Source organism: Geotrypetes seraphini, chromosome 2 (genome assembly GCF_902459505.1).
Source record: "Geotrypetes seraphini chromosome 2, aGeoSer1.1, whole genome shotgun sequence".
Taxonomy (NCBI): Eukaryota; Metazoa; Chordata; class Amphibia; order Gymnophiona; family Dermophiidae; genus Geotrypetes; species Geotrypetes seraphini.
This window is the reverse complement of record NC_047085.1, coordinates 201589511-201603844: the sequence shown is the minus strand read 5'-3', so window position 1 is coordinate 201603844 and position 14334 is coordinate 201589511. Positions and strand designations below refer to the sequence as shown.

Here is a 14334-nt window from a genome sequence, read left to right as displayed (position 1 = left end):
GCATAAACATGCAAAAAAACAGGTGCTCAGAAAACATGTCAATTTTTCAGATCCTACTATTGGTAGCATCGACTATAGTTTATTGGCTTTATCCTGCTTTATACAAAGCGGTTTCCAGAAAGTATGTACATAATATTATCACATAACACACAGTATAAACAAATCAAACAAACAAAACATTTCAGCGAACAGCGCTTACAATTATCTTAAAGCTTCAGTTCCCATACTTCATCTTACAAAACAAATACTTTTTCAGTAATTTCTTAAAATTGTGCAAATTTCCCTGCTCCCAGATGTATAGAGGGATCTCATTCCATGCCTCTGTAAGAAAACATACTTGCCCTCGACACCTGCAAATGCAAATGTTTAACAGACAGGACAAACAAATTACCACGTTTCACAGAACAGAGCTTTGGAGCGGGAACATATGGCAGAATACTATCAACCTGATATCTTGGTGCTAGCCCACACATAAGTACAGTATACCATAACCAGCAGTTTATAATGTAGCCAATAATCTAATTTCAGCCAGTGTAATTTAATGTAGTATTCTGACACATGTTCTCATTTACTCAATCAAAAGAGCGTCCGCACAACTGAGTTTTCTGCAACCTGCTGGGAAAGCTAGGAAAAATTTCTATGGTGATAAAATTATCAGCGTTGGTGGTGGCTGGTTCCACCCAAGATAAGTGATGCCTTTTTCCTTCTTCCTAAAAGTGTTGACCAAATGACACTATGGTTGTTTGGCGTGCTCTGCCTTTGTGATACATATTGAATTATTTAGAATAAGTTTAATGTCATAAGTTTCAGCACTTGTGGATAATTGATTCAAAGGGTTGTGGGAGGATTTGTTTTGAGCATAAATGATTACAACACCCAATTCAGGAGGCTGTCCTGGAATGATATATAGATCATAGGAGGTCCTATGATCTGATCATCCAATATGTTAGGATATGCTCACTCCCCAATTCCAAGAGTCATATACACATTTTTGATGGAAACTTTATAAAATTGAAATTAAAAATATTTTTGAAAGTTTTGCATAAAATCCCTTTGAAATGTAGTAGCTAGTTTTAGCACTTTCAATAATTTTTCATAGTGGTGTTACACAAGTTTAATTTTGAACATCGTGGTTCACTTGAGGTCTAGCACGAATATATGGACTCTTGAATAAGGCAGACATTACCGAAACACAGACCTTGTTGGGTCCTACGATGCTGGTTCACCTTTATGCAATCAATAAAATTATATAGTTTTTTTAGTTTCCCTTGTAAAATCTTGGTTCCATCTAGATACTGTGTAGCTTTTTCAACTTTTTGCCTTGTGGGTTATTCTTTGTGTGTTCCTTGCCACCCCTTTGGTTTTTTTCAGTTCCACTCCTGTATATGCCTCCTTCTTGCAAATATGTGTCATAGAACTTAAATAGGTATTTGTAGAATTCAGTTTATGTATCCTGCTAACACTTACACAAGTACATGTGCACATACACACATAAGTGCTAGCATTCTAAACATTTAAGCATGTAAGCCCTGATTCTATAAAAGACTCAAACAACTAGGTGACTAGCCGATCTAGACGTTTAACTTAATATTTTTAATTGGCTTAATCAGCTTTGATAATTGAAAGTGCTATTAAAAACCAATTAAAAACAATTTTTAAAATAATTTGCCAATAGGTGCCTACCACTTCCAGGTAGGAATCTACACTGAGACACCTACCAGAGCCCACAAGTAAGTAGTCATGTTTAGAAGTGGATTCAGGACAGATTTGGGAAATAATTTGGGCATGGATTAACTTAGGCACTGATAAGCACTTAACTTAGGTATACTCATTTAGGCCATGAAAACCCTGTCCTAAATGGAAGTGCGCCTAAGGATTCAATAGTAACTGGTTCCTAAGGATGCTTAGGCCCTGCTAGGGGTGATTCTATAAATGGTGCCTAGCAGTTGACTGACAACATGCACCAAATGGCACCTAGGAGTGAGAGGCCATTTATAGAATCAGGGCTGTAATGTGCACAGAAAATGTGGATATTTGACAAAAGACTAGCCCTTCATATATTTATATTAAAAAAGAACTTATTCTGGAAGGAACCTGAAGTATCTCTCCTGCTGCATGGGGTACACGCGGCCAGACGGTGGCAGGCATTTCTTGGCAGTGGAAGAGAATGGGCATCTTTCCCACTGCTGGGGAGGAGGGGGTTGTTGGTTGGCAGCGGGAGAGATTGAACATCTCTCCTGCTGTTGTTGTGGGGGGAGTTTTTACGCGTTTTTTCTGTGCATATGCCCATCGCTATCACCATTTAACAAATGTTCACTGCTGTCCGCCAACCTCATTTGCATGTGTGATTTTTTGATAATATCTCGCTTTTTTCAATTCGCTATCCAAACGGCTGCTGTAGCAGACCGTCACTTTTTAATGCGTTTTTTTTGTTTGTTGTTTTTTTTTAGAATCATGGCCTCAATACAACTGCCTATGTACTTTACAGTTTTACAGATTATTTGAAAATTGCCCCATTCCTTGCCACAAAGATAGAAGGTACTGCTGTTAGAACAAGGTAAAATATTCAATATAGATATGATTTTTTTTTTTTTAAACCCTTACATAAATACCTGCCAGGGGTTCAATTTCAAATTATTTTCTTATCTATAGGATTAAAATAAATGTGATTAGGATTCATGTTTAAGTTATTTTGAAGTGACTTACCCCCAGGATTATATCCATTACAAATATTGCCAATGGGTCTAACACTGTCCAGACTCCCAGAGCAATAATAAACTTTGACAAGAAGGAAGGTAGTGAGTTGGAAATTATCTTATGGCTCCAGCTGATTAGAACCATGAGAAGCATCACTGCATTCAAGGCTAGAGGCCCTATCAAAACCATGGCCAGCTCTTCCCTGGTATGTAGTAGAGAATTCTGGTAGCAAATCTCCACTGTGTGAGGAGAGAATTGGAATCTAAATATTAAAAAAAAAGAAAACGTTATATCAAAGACATCCTGAAATGTCTAATTATTAAAAATGCATTTGCCTACTTATCAACCTATTACCATCACCAGATTAACTTTCATGTCATTGAAATATATCAATTAATCTATTTTATGTCTATTAACAGAGTGTGAGTGCCTAGCCAGCCTGGCTTTAGACATAGACCACCTTGTCACTGCCGCCAGCACCGACTTCTGATAGGCACTGCAGCTTTGCCATTGCTGTCATATCTTAATCTGGACCAGTGCTGTTGCCTCCTGAAATAGTCGGTCCCAGAATTGTAGTACACCCCCCCTCCCAATTCGCAGTTTTAAGAGTCACAATTTTAATTATTTGCGATTTCCTAAAACCGGAATCACTCCCACCTCCCAGAGCCGGCCCGCGAATATTTAAAATTTGCGAATAACTTTTGGGCCGGCTATAACCCACCCCTGCCACCCTCCTGCCTTCCCCCAGCATCCCGGACTTCCCTGGTGATCTAGCAGTCTTTCGGGACAGGAGTGATCTTCCTACACTCCTGCCCCGTGCAGATCACTCATACAAAATGGCTGCCATGAATTCCCATCATAGTCTCAAGAGACTACGGGAACTCACGGCAGCCTTTATGAATTAGTGATCTGCATGGGGCAGGAGTGTAGGAAGATCGCTCCTGCCCCGAAAGACCGCTAGACCACCAGGTAAGGAGGGTGGCAGGGTTGGGTCATAACCGGCCCAAAAGTTATTCGCAAATTTTCAATATTCGCGGGCCGGCTCTGCCCCTAACCCCGCGAATATTGAGGGAGGAGTGTAACAGCAATGGCAGCAGCAGCAAATGCATTATAAAAACAGTGCAGAACTTCACCTGCTAGACAAGCCCCTTCCTCTTGCACATGAGGGAGAAGGAAGGGAGGTTGTTGCATGGCCTGTCAGAATGCTAGGGTAGTCCCCACACTGATTTGTTGCTTCTGCCTAGTGAAGGTGAGAGGACATAATATGGGAGGGGGGGGTGTAGAGAATAGAGACCACCTCTTTCCCTCCTCCATTGCAAGAGGGTATGCAGAGTACTTCCTTCCTTCTCCTTAACCCCCTCCAATGTCCATGGGCACCCATGAAATAAAGATTGGGATTTATATATCGCCTTTTATGTAGCTTTTATACCCACATTCAAAGCAGTTTACATACCTGTACTTCAAACATTTTTCCTATCTGTCCCAGTGGGCTAACAATCTATCTAAGGTACCTGGGGCAGTAGAGGATTAAGTGACTTACCCAGGGTCACTGGGGCTTGAACTCACAACTGCAGGGTGCTGAGGCTATAGCTCTAACCACTACACTACACTGTCCTGCACACACAACACTCTCCTCAATATGGCCCTAGTACCTAGGCAGGAAAGGATTGTAGACCTATTTGTTCCACATATTTAATAAAGTAAAATGCGAGTATGCACCTAAAAAAGAAATTACACCAGATATATTTGTAACTGTTCTGAGAAAGATGTAATTGTGTGCAGAGATGTACTGCTAAAATTAGGACACACAAGAAGAGGCGATGATCTGCAAGGACTCACGTGGGTAGAAGAAACGAAGCAGATCAAATGTATCAAGAAGTATGCAATTTATTAAAAACAAAGACACAACATGGCCATATTTCGCTCTCAGGCTGCTCCAAGGGTAGATGCACACTTCCCCTAAAAGCAAAAGCTCTATACACACAAATCAAGTAGAACTTTGATTCCAGAGCAGCAGCTGTCCTCTCTCTTCCATTCTATCACCGAGAGAGGAAAGCTGCTACTAGGTGTATTGAGCTTTTGCTTTTAAGGGAAATGTGTACTCAGTGGCATCGTAATGATGGTGGCAGTGGTGGGGGGAGGACTACCACAGGCACCGTCTTGATGGGGGAGCCAGATGTCAGAGCTGAAGCCAGCATGAATAGCAGGTTGGAGATACTGCTCGTGCTGGCAATGAGCTAAAGAAATACCGGGGGGGGGGGGGGGGAAGGCATGTATGCGGTGGGGAGTGGGGTGGAGGAAAGGGCAGGGACACTTCCTACCATTGCTATGCCACTAGGTGTATCTATTCCCTTTTAGCATTAACTCTGATGCAACCAGAGGGCAAAATGTGACCGTGCTGGGTCTTTGTTTTTAATAAATTGCATACTTCTTGATACATTTGATCTGCCTCATGTCTCCTGCTAAAACTAGGCACATGCATTTATATTAAATATATATATATATATATATGCAGAAATGTCAGTCCCTCCATTGTTCTACTCATTCACTCCAAAGACCTGCATGCCACATGTGCAAGTAATTTTATAAAGTATTTTCCATGTATACAGCATATTTTCTACACTGAAAATGGCTTTTGTAAAACTAGAGGACAAATCTATAAAGAGCTTACCCCCTCTTTTATGAACGCATAGCACGGGTTTTAACACCAACAGCGGCAGTAACTGCTCTGATGCTTATATGACTCTGCGTACCATGTGCTTTGTGGGTTTTTTTTAATTTTGTGGTTACCATTATGTATTAATAAGATTATATTGTGTGTATATGAAAAATGGATGGAAGAAATTGCATTACAATTAGTACTATTATTATGGGGTGGGGTCTGGGGCGGAGCCTGTACAGGTCTGGGGCAGAGCTTGGGTGGGATACTCGGTTAATATTTGTTAGACTTAGTGGGTACTTGGCTTGAAGAAGCATTCGTAAAAGAGGGGGTTAGTTTGTAGAGTCATAAAGGTATAAAAACAGGTTCCTTTTAGATATTTCAGATAGGCTGCTTGATATGTAAGTTGGTGTACTCGTATTTCTGTGTGCCTACATTTTATGTGCATATAATCCTGGGAAATTTTATAAGAGTCTATTTGAAAACCTAAAAACACAATTCTATACAAATGTATTCTGGGCAATTTATCGTAAAATGATAAAGGAGAGTAAAGTTCTCAATCCTTGCAGAGGAAATATAAACTGTTTAGTTTGCAGTAACATTTCTGAAATAGCTTTATTTAACTTTTTGAGATAAGGTCATTAGTAGAGGTTCAATCTCTGGTATTAAGTACCTTAGGGGTCTTTTTATTAAGGTGCGCTAACCGATTTAACACACGCTAAAGATTAGTGCGCGCTAAATGTTAAGGCGCCCATAGAATATAATGGATGCCTAAGCATATAGTGCGAGTTAATTTTAAGCATGCACTAAATTGGTTAGTGTGCCTTAATAAAAGGACCCCTTAGATTACTGCAACCTGATTTACTTAGCCTCCTGTAAAAAGAACATTAAGTAGTTGCAAATTATCAAGAATACTGCAGTCAGATTAATATTTAATCTGAGGCGATTTGATCATGTCTTGGATTACTCGCGGAAGCTACATTGGTTGCAAATCGAAGCAAGAATACTATTCAAATTTGGTTGCATCTGTTACAAGACACAGTGTGGCTTAATACTTACCTATATTGTTGACCACTTCAAATTTGTTAACAGAAGACACTTTGCTCAAGATTCTAGATTTTTCGTCTTTCCCTTAGTAAAGGGTTGTCCTTACAAGAGATTCTTTAATAGAATTTTGTCCTATCGGGCAACCCTTTGGGATAAGAGATTTAGCAAGTTGATCTCAAGTTTTACTTCCTACTTAAATTTTAGGAAATTGTTAAAAACCTTCATTTCTATCCTTGTACAGGTATCCTTTCCCTTTCCCTCTCTTTCTTTTTCATTCCTTTCCCTTCCTGTTTTTACTTTCCCTTTGTCTTTACCCCTTCTTTCCCTTTCTGCTCCTCCCTTCTTCATTTCCTTCTTTTTTTTTCTTCTTTTCTCCCCTTCATACATTCTTTCCTATATCTGCTCTCAGCTCTTCTTACCCATAGCATTATATCATATGTACCCTTTTTTAAACCCATTTATATTTTAATTTACGGTACTTTTTTGATGGTCTTTGCAGTTTTTCTTTTTAGAATGTTTAGCAATTCACTCTGCTATTCAATATGTAATCCTTGGGATCAACTCTGGTTTTCATAGGCTAACACAGCTTATCAAAGTTTGTTTCATGTCCTAACAAGCTTTTTACAATTATTGTTTCTTCAGACCCCTCACGATTTTATTTTCTCTCCCAGAGTAAGATTACACCATTTTCCCTTTAAACTTCCCATTGAGCTTGTGATTAAATTTGCAGATGACACTAAACTGTTGAGTTCTTACAACACATACAGACTGTGAAATATTGCAGGCATTTCTTAGGAAATGGAGAGACCTGGCATCCAAATGGCAGATGACATTTAATGAGGACAAATGCAAAGTGTGCACGTTGGGAAGAATAACCCAAATCACAGTCAACTAGATGCCCCAAAAAAAGATCTAGGTGTTATCCATCTGATGTGTGTCGGTGGCCAAAAAAGCAAACAAGATGATAGGGATTATTAGAAAAGGGATGGTAAATAAGACTAGGAAAGTTGTAATATTATTCCATGGTAGAGACCTCATTTTGATAACTGTGTTCAATTCTGGTTATCGTATCTCAAAAAAGATGTAGCAAAATTAGAAAAGGTTTAAAGAAGAGTATCCGAGACAATAAAAGGGATGGAATTCCTCTCATATGAGGAAAAAATAAGGAGGATAGGACTCTTCAGCTTGGAAAAGAGATAGCTGAGGAGAGACATGATTGAAGCCAACAAAATCCTAAGTGGTGTAGAACAGGTACAAGTAAATCAATTTTTTTTACTCCATCGGTAATCTAAAAGACTAGGGGACACTCGATGAAGTTACAGGGAAATACTTTTAAAACCAATAGGAAGAAATATTTTTTAAACTCGGAGAACAAAATTCCTGAAGGAAAAGTCCTTAGTCTGCTATTGAGACAGATAGGGGGGGGATCAGTAGCATGAAGTGTTGTTAATGTTTGTATTTTTACTAGGTACTAGTGACCTGGATTGGCCACTGTGGAAACAGGATACTGGGCTAGAGGAACTATCGGTTTGACTCAGTATGGCTGCTCTTATGTTCTTATTTTTCTGAATTATCCTGAGCTGTTAACATAGATGGTACCATTCTTTTATACATTTTCCTCTCCACTTTTTAAACACTATGGGCCAGATTCACCAACCTGCCCGATCGGGCCTGATCTGGGTAGGTCTGACAAATTCAGCAAATTAAAATATGCAGACAGGGGCGATCAGAGGAACACCCCCCATCTGCCGGTACAGATCGCTTTTCTGCAATCTCCACGCATGCGAAGACCATCTGTAGATGGTCTGCGCATACCCGTCAGAGCCACAATCTTTTTTTAAAAAAAAACTTAAACTTTTATTATTAGTTTTTAGCCTTGCGAGCCCGTGGCTTTAACTCGCTTTAAACCCATGAGTTAAAATCACGGGCTCACAGGGTGGGGAAGGGCAGGAGAGATTCGGGGAAGAAGGGCAGGTAAAAACTGGGGCAGCAATTGTGGCCACCAGTGTGAACCCAGAGATGGGTTTCACTGAAGTCCTGATGACTACACCAAATAACACCCTTGCGTGTGACCCGGACTGGAGTCACCCTGCAGGACTGGGTCTTTGTAATATATAAAAAAAAACAAAACCCAAAATAAAGTCACAGCACTCAATAAGTTCATACAAATAGTTCAGTTTACTCAGTTCATTAACATGTGGCTGAATGCTTTCAATACTTTATGAACTTCAGTCAGAATTCTGTGTAGCATTCAATTAACCACCAGCAAAGCAAACAGCAACTTCTCAAAGTCCAAAAAAAAAGGCAAAAACAGACAGCAGATGCAGTTAATCAAACTAGCGTTAAACTTTCTTTTCTTTACTGTTCTTCAGCCTCTTCCAATAATGAGGCCTCAGCTCTCCAGAGAGCTTATGGGTCTGCTTTATAACAATAACTTGGTTTAGTCCACAAAATAGTAGTCTTTCATTCAAATCACAAAACAAAAATAGGAAAGCCTCTGGCAATCACCTAATATGGCTGCCAGGAAACAGGAGAGAGAATATCAGGTTCTGCACAAGTTTGGGCCTTCCTTCAGGCTTCAAATTCCCACCCAGATATCAGCAAAAACCTCTCCCTCATTCTCTCCCAGCTTTCACCCCAAAACAATATTCAAAAGCCAGCTTCTCAGCCTACAAACAGTAAAGAAAAACAAAACACTCACTGCTTGTGGCTTACATTCCAATTCACTTGCATTGGTTCAGGCTGATAGTCATTCACACTAGCACAAGCCTCCTGAAAATCCATAGGTTCCTGTAAGGAAGTCACCTCTTCAGGCTGTGCACAATTATCTAGCTCCATCGGTTGGGGTTTGTTGTCCCTGTCCGGTTCCCCAGGGTTTTTAGGGAGGAAAGACCCAAACTTCCTCCCTAGCTGGCCTCCTTTCTTACTGACTGGGCCAGGCTTATATTCCCAAGGGCAACGCCCTGCTTGCTCAGATCTGGCTGAGATCCAAGGACCTCTTGGGCTCCCCTGGTGGTTACTGGAATTATTCAGCTCAAACCCAGCCTGTCCTTTTCCAATTCCTCCCCGGGTTTTCTTTATTACTCTCTTCTTTTCTGACTTAACTGGAATCTGAACTGGGGAAAGGTCTGGCTGGTCACATACCCCCACCGTTAAATGGTGCTTATCCCTATAAGCATCCGTAAGTGAAGAAAGGGGCAAAAAAAAACTCCATAGGTCAGCCTTATTTGTGTCTCCTATTTCGAAATCTTTTCTCCTCTGGTCGGGGATCTGCACACAGATTCTCAAAATCCTCTGGCCAGTGAAGCACAGCAGGCTCAGGATTTTTGACCACTTGTGGTTGGCACGCTTCAGACCCTTCTAATCCTTCCACCCTTACTGTGATGGCCGTAAGGACCTGGGCTATTTCCTCCACTCGTTCTTGTATTTGTTCTTGCAAATTATTCACACTACCACCCACACGTTTCACTGAGTCAGCTACTGTGCCTAACTGGATAGCTTGCTGTTCTAACTGGCTCTTATTATTCCGACCCTGCTTGGCTAAGCTATCAGGTTCCATCCCTTCAGTAGCCCAAAGTTCATGTGAGGTTTGAATCTTCTTAAATTGGGACTGCAACTCTTGTTGCTGAGCTTGACTATTAGATGTCTTAGATTCTAATTCCCTCAACTGGGATTTTACCTGATCTAGAGATTCCTCAATTGAGTGAGAATGACGCTGTGTTTGTGCAGATATTTCTTGTTTTAGGGTCTCACCTAGTTTGGACAAAAGTTCACTATTATCCTGACTTCGTTTCGTATTACTTTTAATGCCCTCATCTACCCATTGTGCGTGTACAGTGGCCAACTCCTCTTTCCAACGAGCCTCCTGAGTCTTAGTCCTCACTTGTACTTCATTTTTCAGAGCAGCTATTTCCTGCCGTAAATTCCCCATTTCTTCTGTAACTTGCTTCCTAGTGTCATGTTCTAAGGTAATAGCTTGCAACTCTTCCTGTAAGTTTTCCCTTGCGGAATCACGAACAAATGTTTGCGGATTGTTCGTGACCCTCCTGTCAGAAGATCCAAATCCCTTTTCCCCTCTACTGGTATCTTTTAGGTGTTCCCAGCGTTCCAACTTAGGAAACCAGATCCGCTCACATATCAACTGGGCAATTTTTTCTCCAGGATGAACCTGGTAATCCGAATTCCCGTGGTTTACTAATAAAACCCCGACATTTCCCCTATAATCAGGGTCAATTATTCCCGCAGCTACGTCAAGAGAGTGTTCCGCTGCCAGGCCTGACCGCGGACCTATTCTTATATAGGAGCCCGGGGGAGGGGCCACCTGAATATCCGTTTTCAATGTCGCTCTGCCTTTAGCTGGCACTATCTGCTCATAGGCCGCATAAATGTCAAAGCCTGCTGCTTTTGAGTATGCTTGTGTGGGGACCTTAGCCTTCTCTGACAGGGGTACCCACCTAAGTGTAGGCCGCCACCCGGGTCTACCGGATGTAAAAGAAGACTGTCTCCTTTTCCAACCTTCCCTATTGGAATAGCATCCACCCTTAACCTGAGTTCCCAACACACATTTAGCAGAATATTGAGATTTGGTTAGAGAGTTATTCCCCCACGGTCTAGCTAGCCTTCCCTTCTTCTCCCATCCGGGCCAATCTCTGCCTAGAATCACGGGGAAAGGGCATGACTGCACAACCGCCACTGGAAGTTTATATTTCTCCCTATTGTGTTCTAACGATATGTTAGTAAGAGGATATCGTCTAGCATCCCCATGCACACATCGGACGGCCACTTCATTTAACCCCTCTTTTCTAAAGGGAGGGCACTCAATTTGTTTCCACATTTGGCGTGAAATCACGGATTGTTCCGCCCCTGTATCCAGTAAGGCCATTATTTTTTTTCCCGCTACCCATACCGGGACCTGGCTCTTCGACGTATCTGCCCTATCAGTGACTCGCTTAATCACAAAATCCCTTCTCTCTCTACACATCCGTTGAGTATGTCCTATCTTCCCGCACCGATAACACTTTCTTTGATTTCCCTGTGTGATAGGCCTAGGTGCGGGCAGAGCAGGATCCTTTAACGGGTTTTTTTTATTTTGATCCCCAGGACTCTGTCTAAGAGAATACCCCGGTATGCCCCCTGAGCCTTCCCCTACGGGTTCCTGGGAGTCTATGTAGGCCTCGGCAACCTCTAAGACCTGCCCCAGTGTTTTGCAATTCTGTCTTTTCACCCATAATTTTAGATTCTTAGGAACAGCCTCTAACAGCTGTTCCTTTAATACCTCAGCAAAAAGGGCCCTTGCATCGTTCAAGCAAGGCAATAGCCACTTCTCCGCTAGCTTAGTGATTCGCTGAAGGAGGGCTTTGGGCCTTTCTGAAGGTAACATCTGTGTGGCCCTAAATCTCTGACGGTAGTGCTCGTTGGTATACCCCAGATAGTCCAAAATATGGGCTTTCACCGTGAGGTAGCTGTCCGCATGTTCAGGGCCCAGGGTTTGGAATGCGGCTAGGGACTCACCAGCTAAACAGGGTAACAGCCTCACCACCCATTGCTCCCTAGGCCATCCTGCCGCCACCGCTATCCGCTCAAATGAGGCCAAAAAATCATCCGGGGCATCTCCGGGACCAATTTTGCACAAATTAAGGTTTGTCAATTGATTTGCGCCCACCATTGTGGGTGATACTATACTTGGAGTTTCCGGCCTCATTGGCTGAGTAGTGGTCTGCTGTAGGATCTGGGCGAATATCTTGGCCTGCTCCTGCATGGTCACCATTAACTCGCCGTGTTGCCGTAACATAGTGTCCTGGCTGGCTTGCCACCGCTCCTCACTTGATCTTAATAGGCCTTTTAGTTCTTCAGCTTGTCTCTGCCGCTCCCCAGCCAATGCTGCCAGTATCTGGGCTTGCTCCATAATCGGGACCTGAAAGGCAAACAAAAAGAAAAGGCACCCAAGTGTGGCTTCTTGGTACCCTTGTTCCTCCCCTTAGCAGGCTCCCCCAGCCTAGGTACTCTTACCGATAGTACTGGAGAGTCTGCGCCTTTGGGTCTTGGGCCTCCTTGGCCCCCAGTCGCTCTCCGCACGGCTTGTCCTACTGGAACCCGGTTCTTCTGGATCCGAAGCTGGAACCCTGGTCCGGCTTCTTTGAAACCCTCCGTATGCCGCACTGGAACCACGATCTGGTGCTCTCCGCCTCCACCGTTGAACTGAATCCCCATACAGGTCTTCTCAAGAGGTACTTGGCACTTCCTCCACACTTCCGGTTAAGGACTCCTCCTCCAAGTGGATGATTAGGATTTCTGGGGCTCAAATACTTTAATCCAGACAAATTAGTCCATAGTTCAAAAAAACAAAATTAAACAGGAAGCTAAATATGCCTTCTCTAGCCCCAAGTCCAAAATTGAAAAAGCCAAAAGAAAAACGTTTTTTTTTTTTTTTTTTTTTTTTTTTTTTCAAATGCAGTGCTTAACAGTGTCCTGCAGGAGGTGCAATAATCCCACCACTGCCACCAATTAATGTGGCCACCAGTGTGAACCCAGAGATGGGTTTCACTGAAGTCCTGATGACTACACCAAATAACACCCTTGCGTGTGACCCGGACTGGAGTCACCCTGCAGGACTGGGTCTTTGTAATATATAAAAAAAAACAAAACCCAAAATAAAGTCACAGCACTCAATAAGTTCATACAAATAGTTCAGTTTACTCAGTTCATTAACATGTGGCTGAATGCTTTCAATACTTTATGAACTTCAGTCAGAATTCTGTGTAGCATTCAATTAACCACCAGCAAAGCAAACAGCAACTTCTCAAAGTCCAAAAAAAAAGGCAAAAACAGACAGCAGATGCAGTTAATCAAACTAGCGTTAAACTTTCTTTTCTTTACTGTTCTTCAGCCTCTTCCAATAATGAGGCCTCAGCTCTCCAGAGAGCTTATGGGTCTGCTTTATAACAATAACTTGGTTTAGTCCACAAAATAGTAGTCTTTCATTCAAATCACAAAACAAAAATAGGAAAGCCTCTGGCAATCACCTAATATGGCTGCCAGGAAACAGGAGAGAGAATATCAGGTTCTGCACAAGTTTGGGCCTTCCTTCAGGCTTCAAATTCCCACCCAGATATCAGCAAAAACCTCTCCCTCATTCTCTCCCAGCTTTCACCCCAAAACAATATTCAAAAGCCAGCTTCTCAGCCTACAAACAGTAAAGAAAAACAAAACACTCACTGCTTGTGGCTTACATTCCAATTCACTTGCATTGGTTCAGGCTGATAGTCATTCACACTAGCACAAGCCTCCTGAAAATCCATAGGTTCCTGTAAGGAAGTCACCTCTTCAGGCTGTGCACAATTATCTAGCTCCATCGGTTGGGGTTTGTTGTCCCTGTCCGGTTCCCCAGGGTTTTTAGGGAGGAAAGACCCAAACTTCCTCCCTAGCTGGCCTCCTTTCTTACTGACTGGGCCAGGCTTATATTCCCAAGGGCAACGCCCTGCTTGCTCAGATCTGGCTGAGATCCAAGGACCTCTTGGGCTCCCCTGGTGGTTACTGGAATTATTCAGCTCAAACCCAGCCTGTCCTTTTCCAATTCCTCCCCGGGTTTTCTTTATTACTCTCTTCTTTTCTGACTTAACTGGAATCTGAACTGGGGAAAGGTCTGGCTGGTCACACAATGCAGCAACTCAGGGTGAGCAGGCAGGAGAGGGCAGCAAGCAGGGCTTCCAGAGTCGGAAAGACGTTTGACAGGTCCCCAGCAGTTGCTTCTTCAGTTGATTGGCCAGCCCATTCGGATGTGAAATTTTGGGTTGTGAATCGCGTCCCTGCCTACTTTGCATGCGTTCCACCTCATTTGTATGCACGGATTCGAAGCGGATCACAGGAGAGGTTAGTGAATGAGGCCCGAGGGAAATATGGTCGCAAAGGGGTCGCAAACCGATCGGTACATG

The 14334-nt window shown here is 42.5% G+C and overlaps 1 protein-coding gene across 1 annotated transcript; it reads right to left on the bottom strand.

The window, feature by feature from the left end:
* Positions 1 to 8443: 8443 nt before the first annotated feature.
* Positions 8444 to 12815, bottom strand: LOC117355734. Its single transcript, XM_033934707.1, has 2 exons — positions 12413 to 12815; positions 8444 to 12317 (listed from the first exon to the last, which is right to left on the bottom strand). The coding sequence occupies exons 1-2, from the start codon at positions 12611 to 12613 to the stop codon at positions 9627 to 9629; spliced, it is 2892 nt and encodes a 963-aa protein (XP_033790598.1). The 5' UTR covers positions 12614 to 12815; the 3' UTR covers positions 8444 to 9626.
* Positions 12816 to 14334: the final 1519 nt, after the last annotated feature.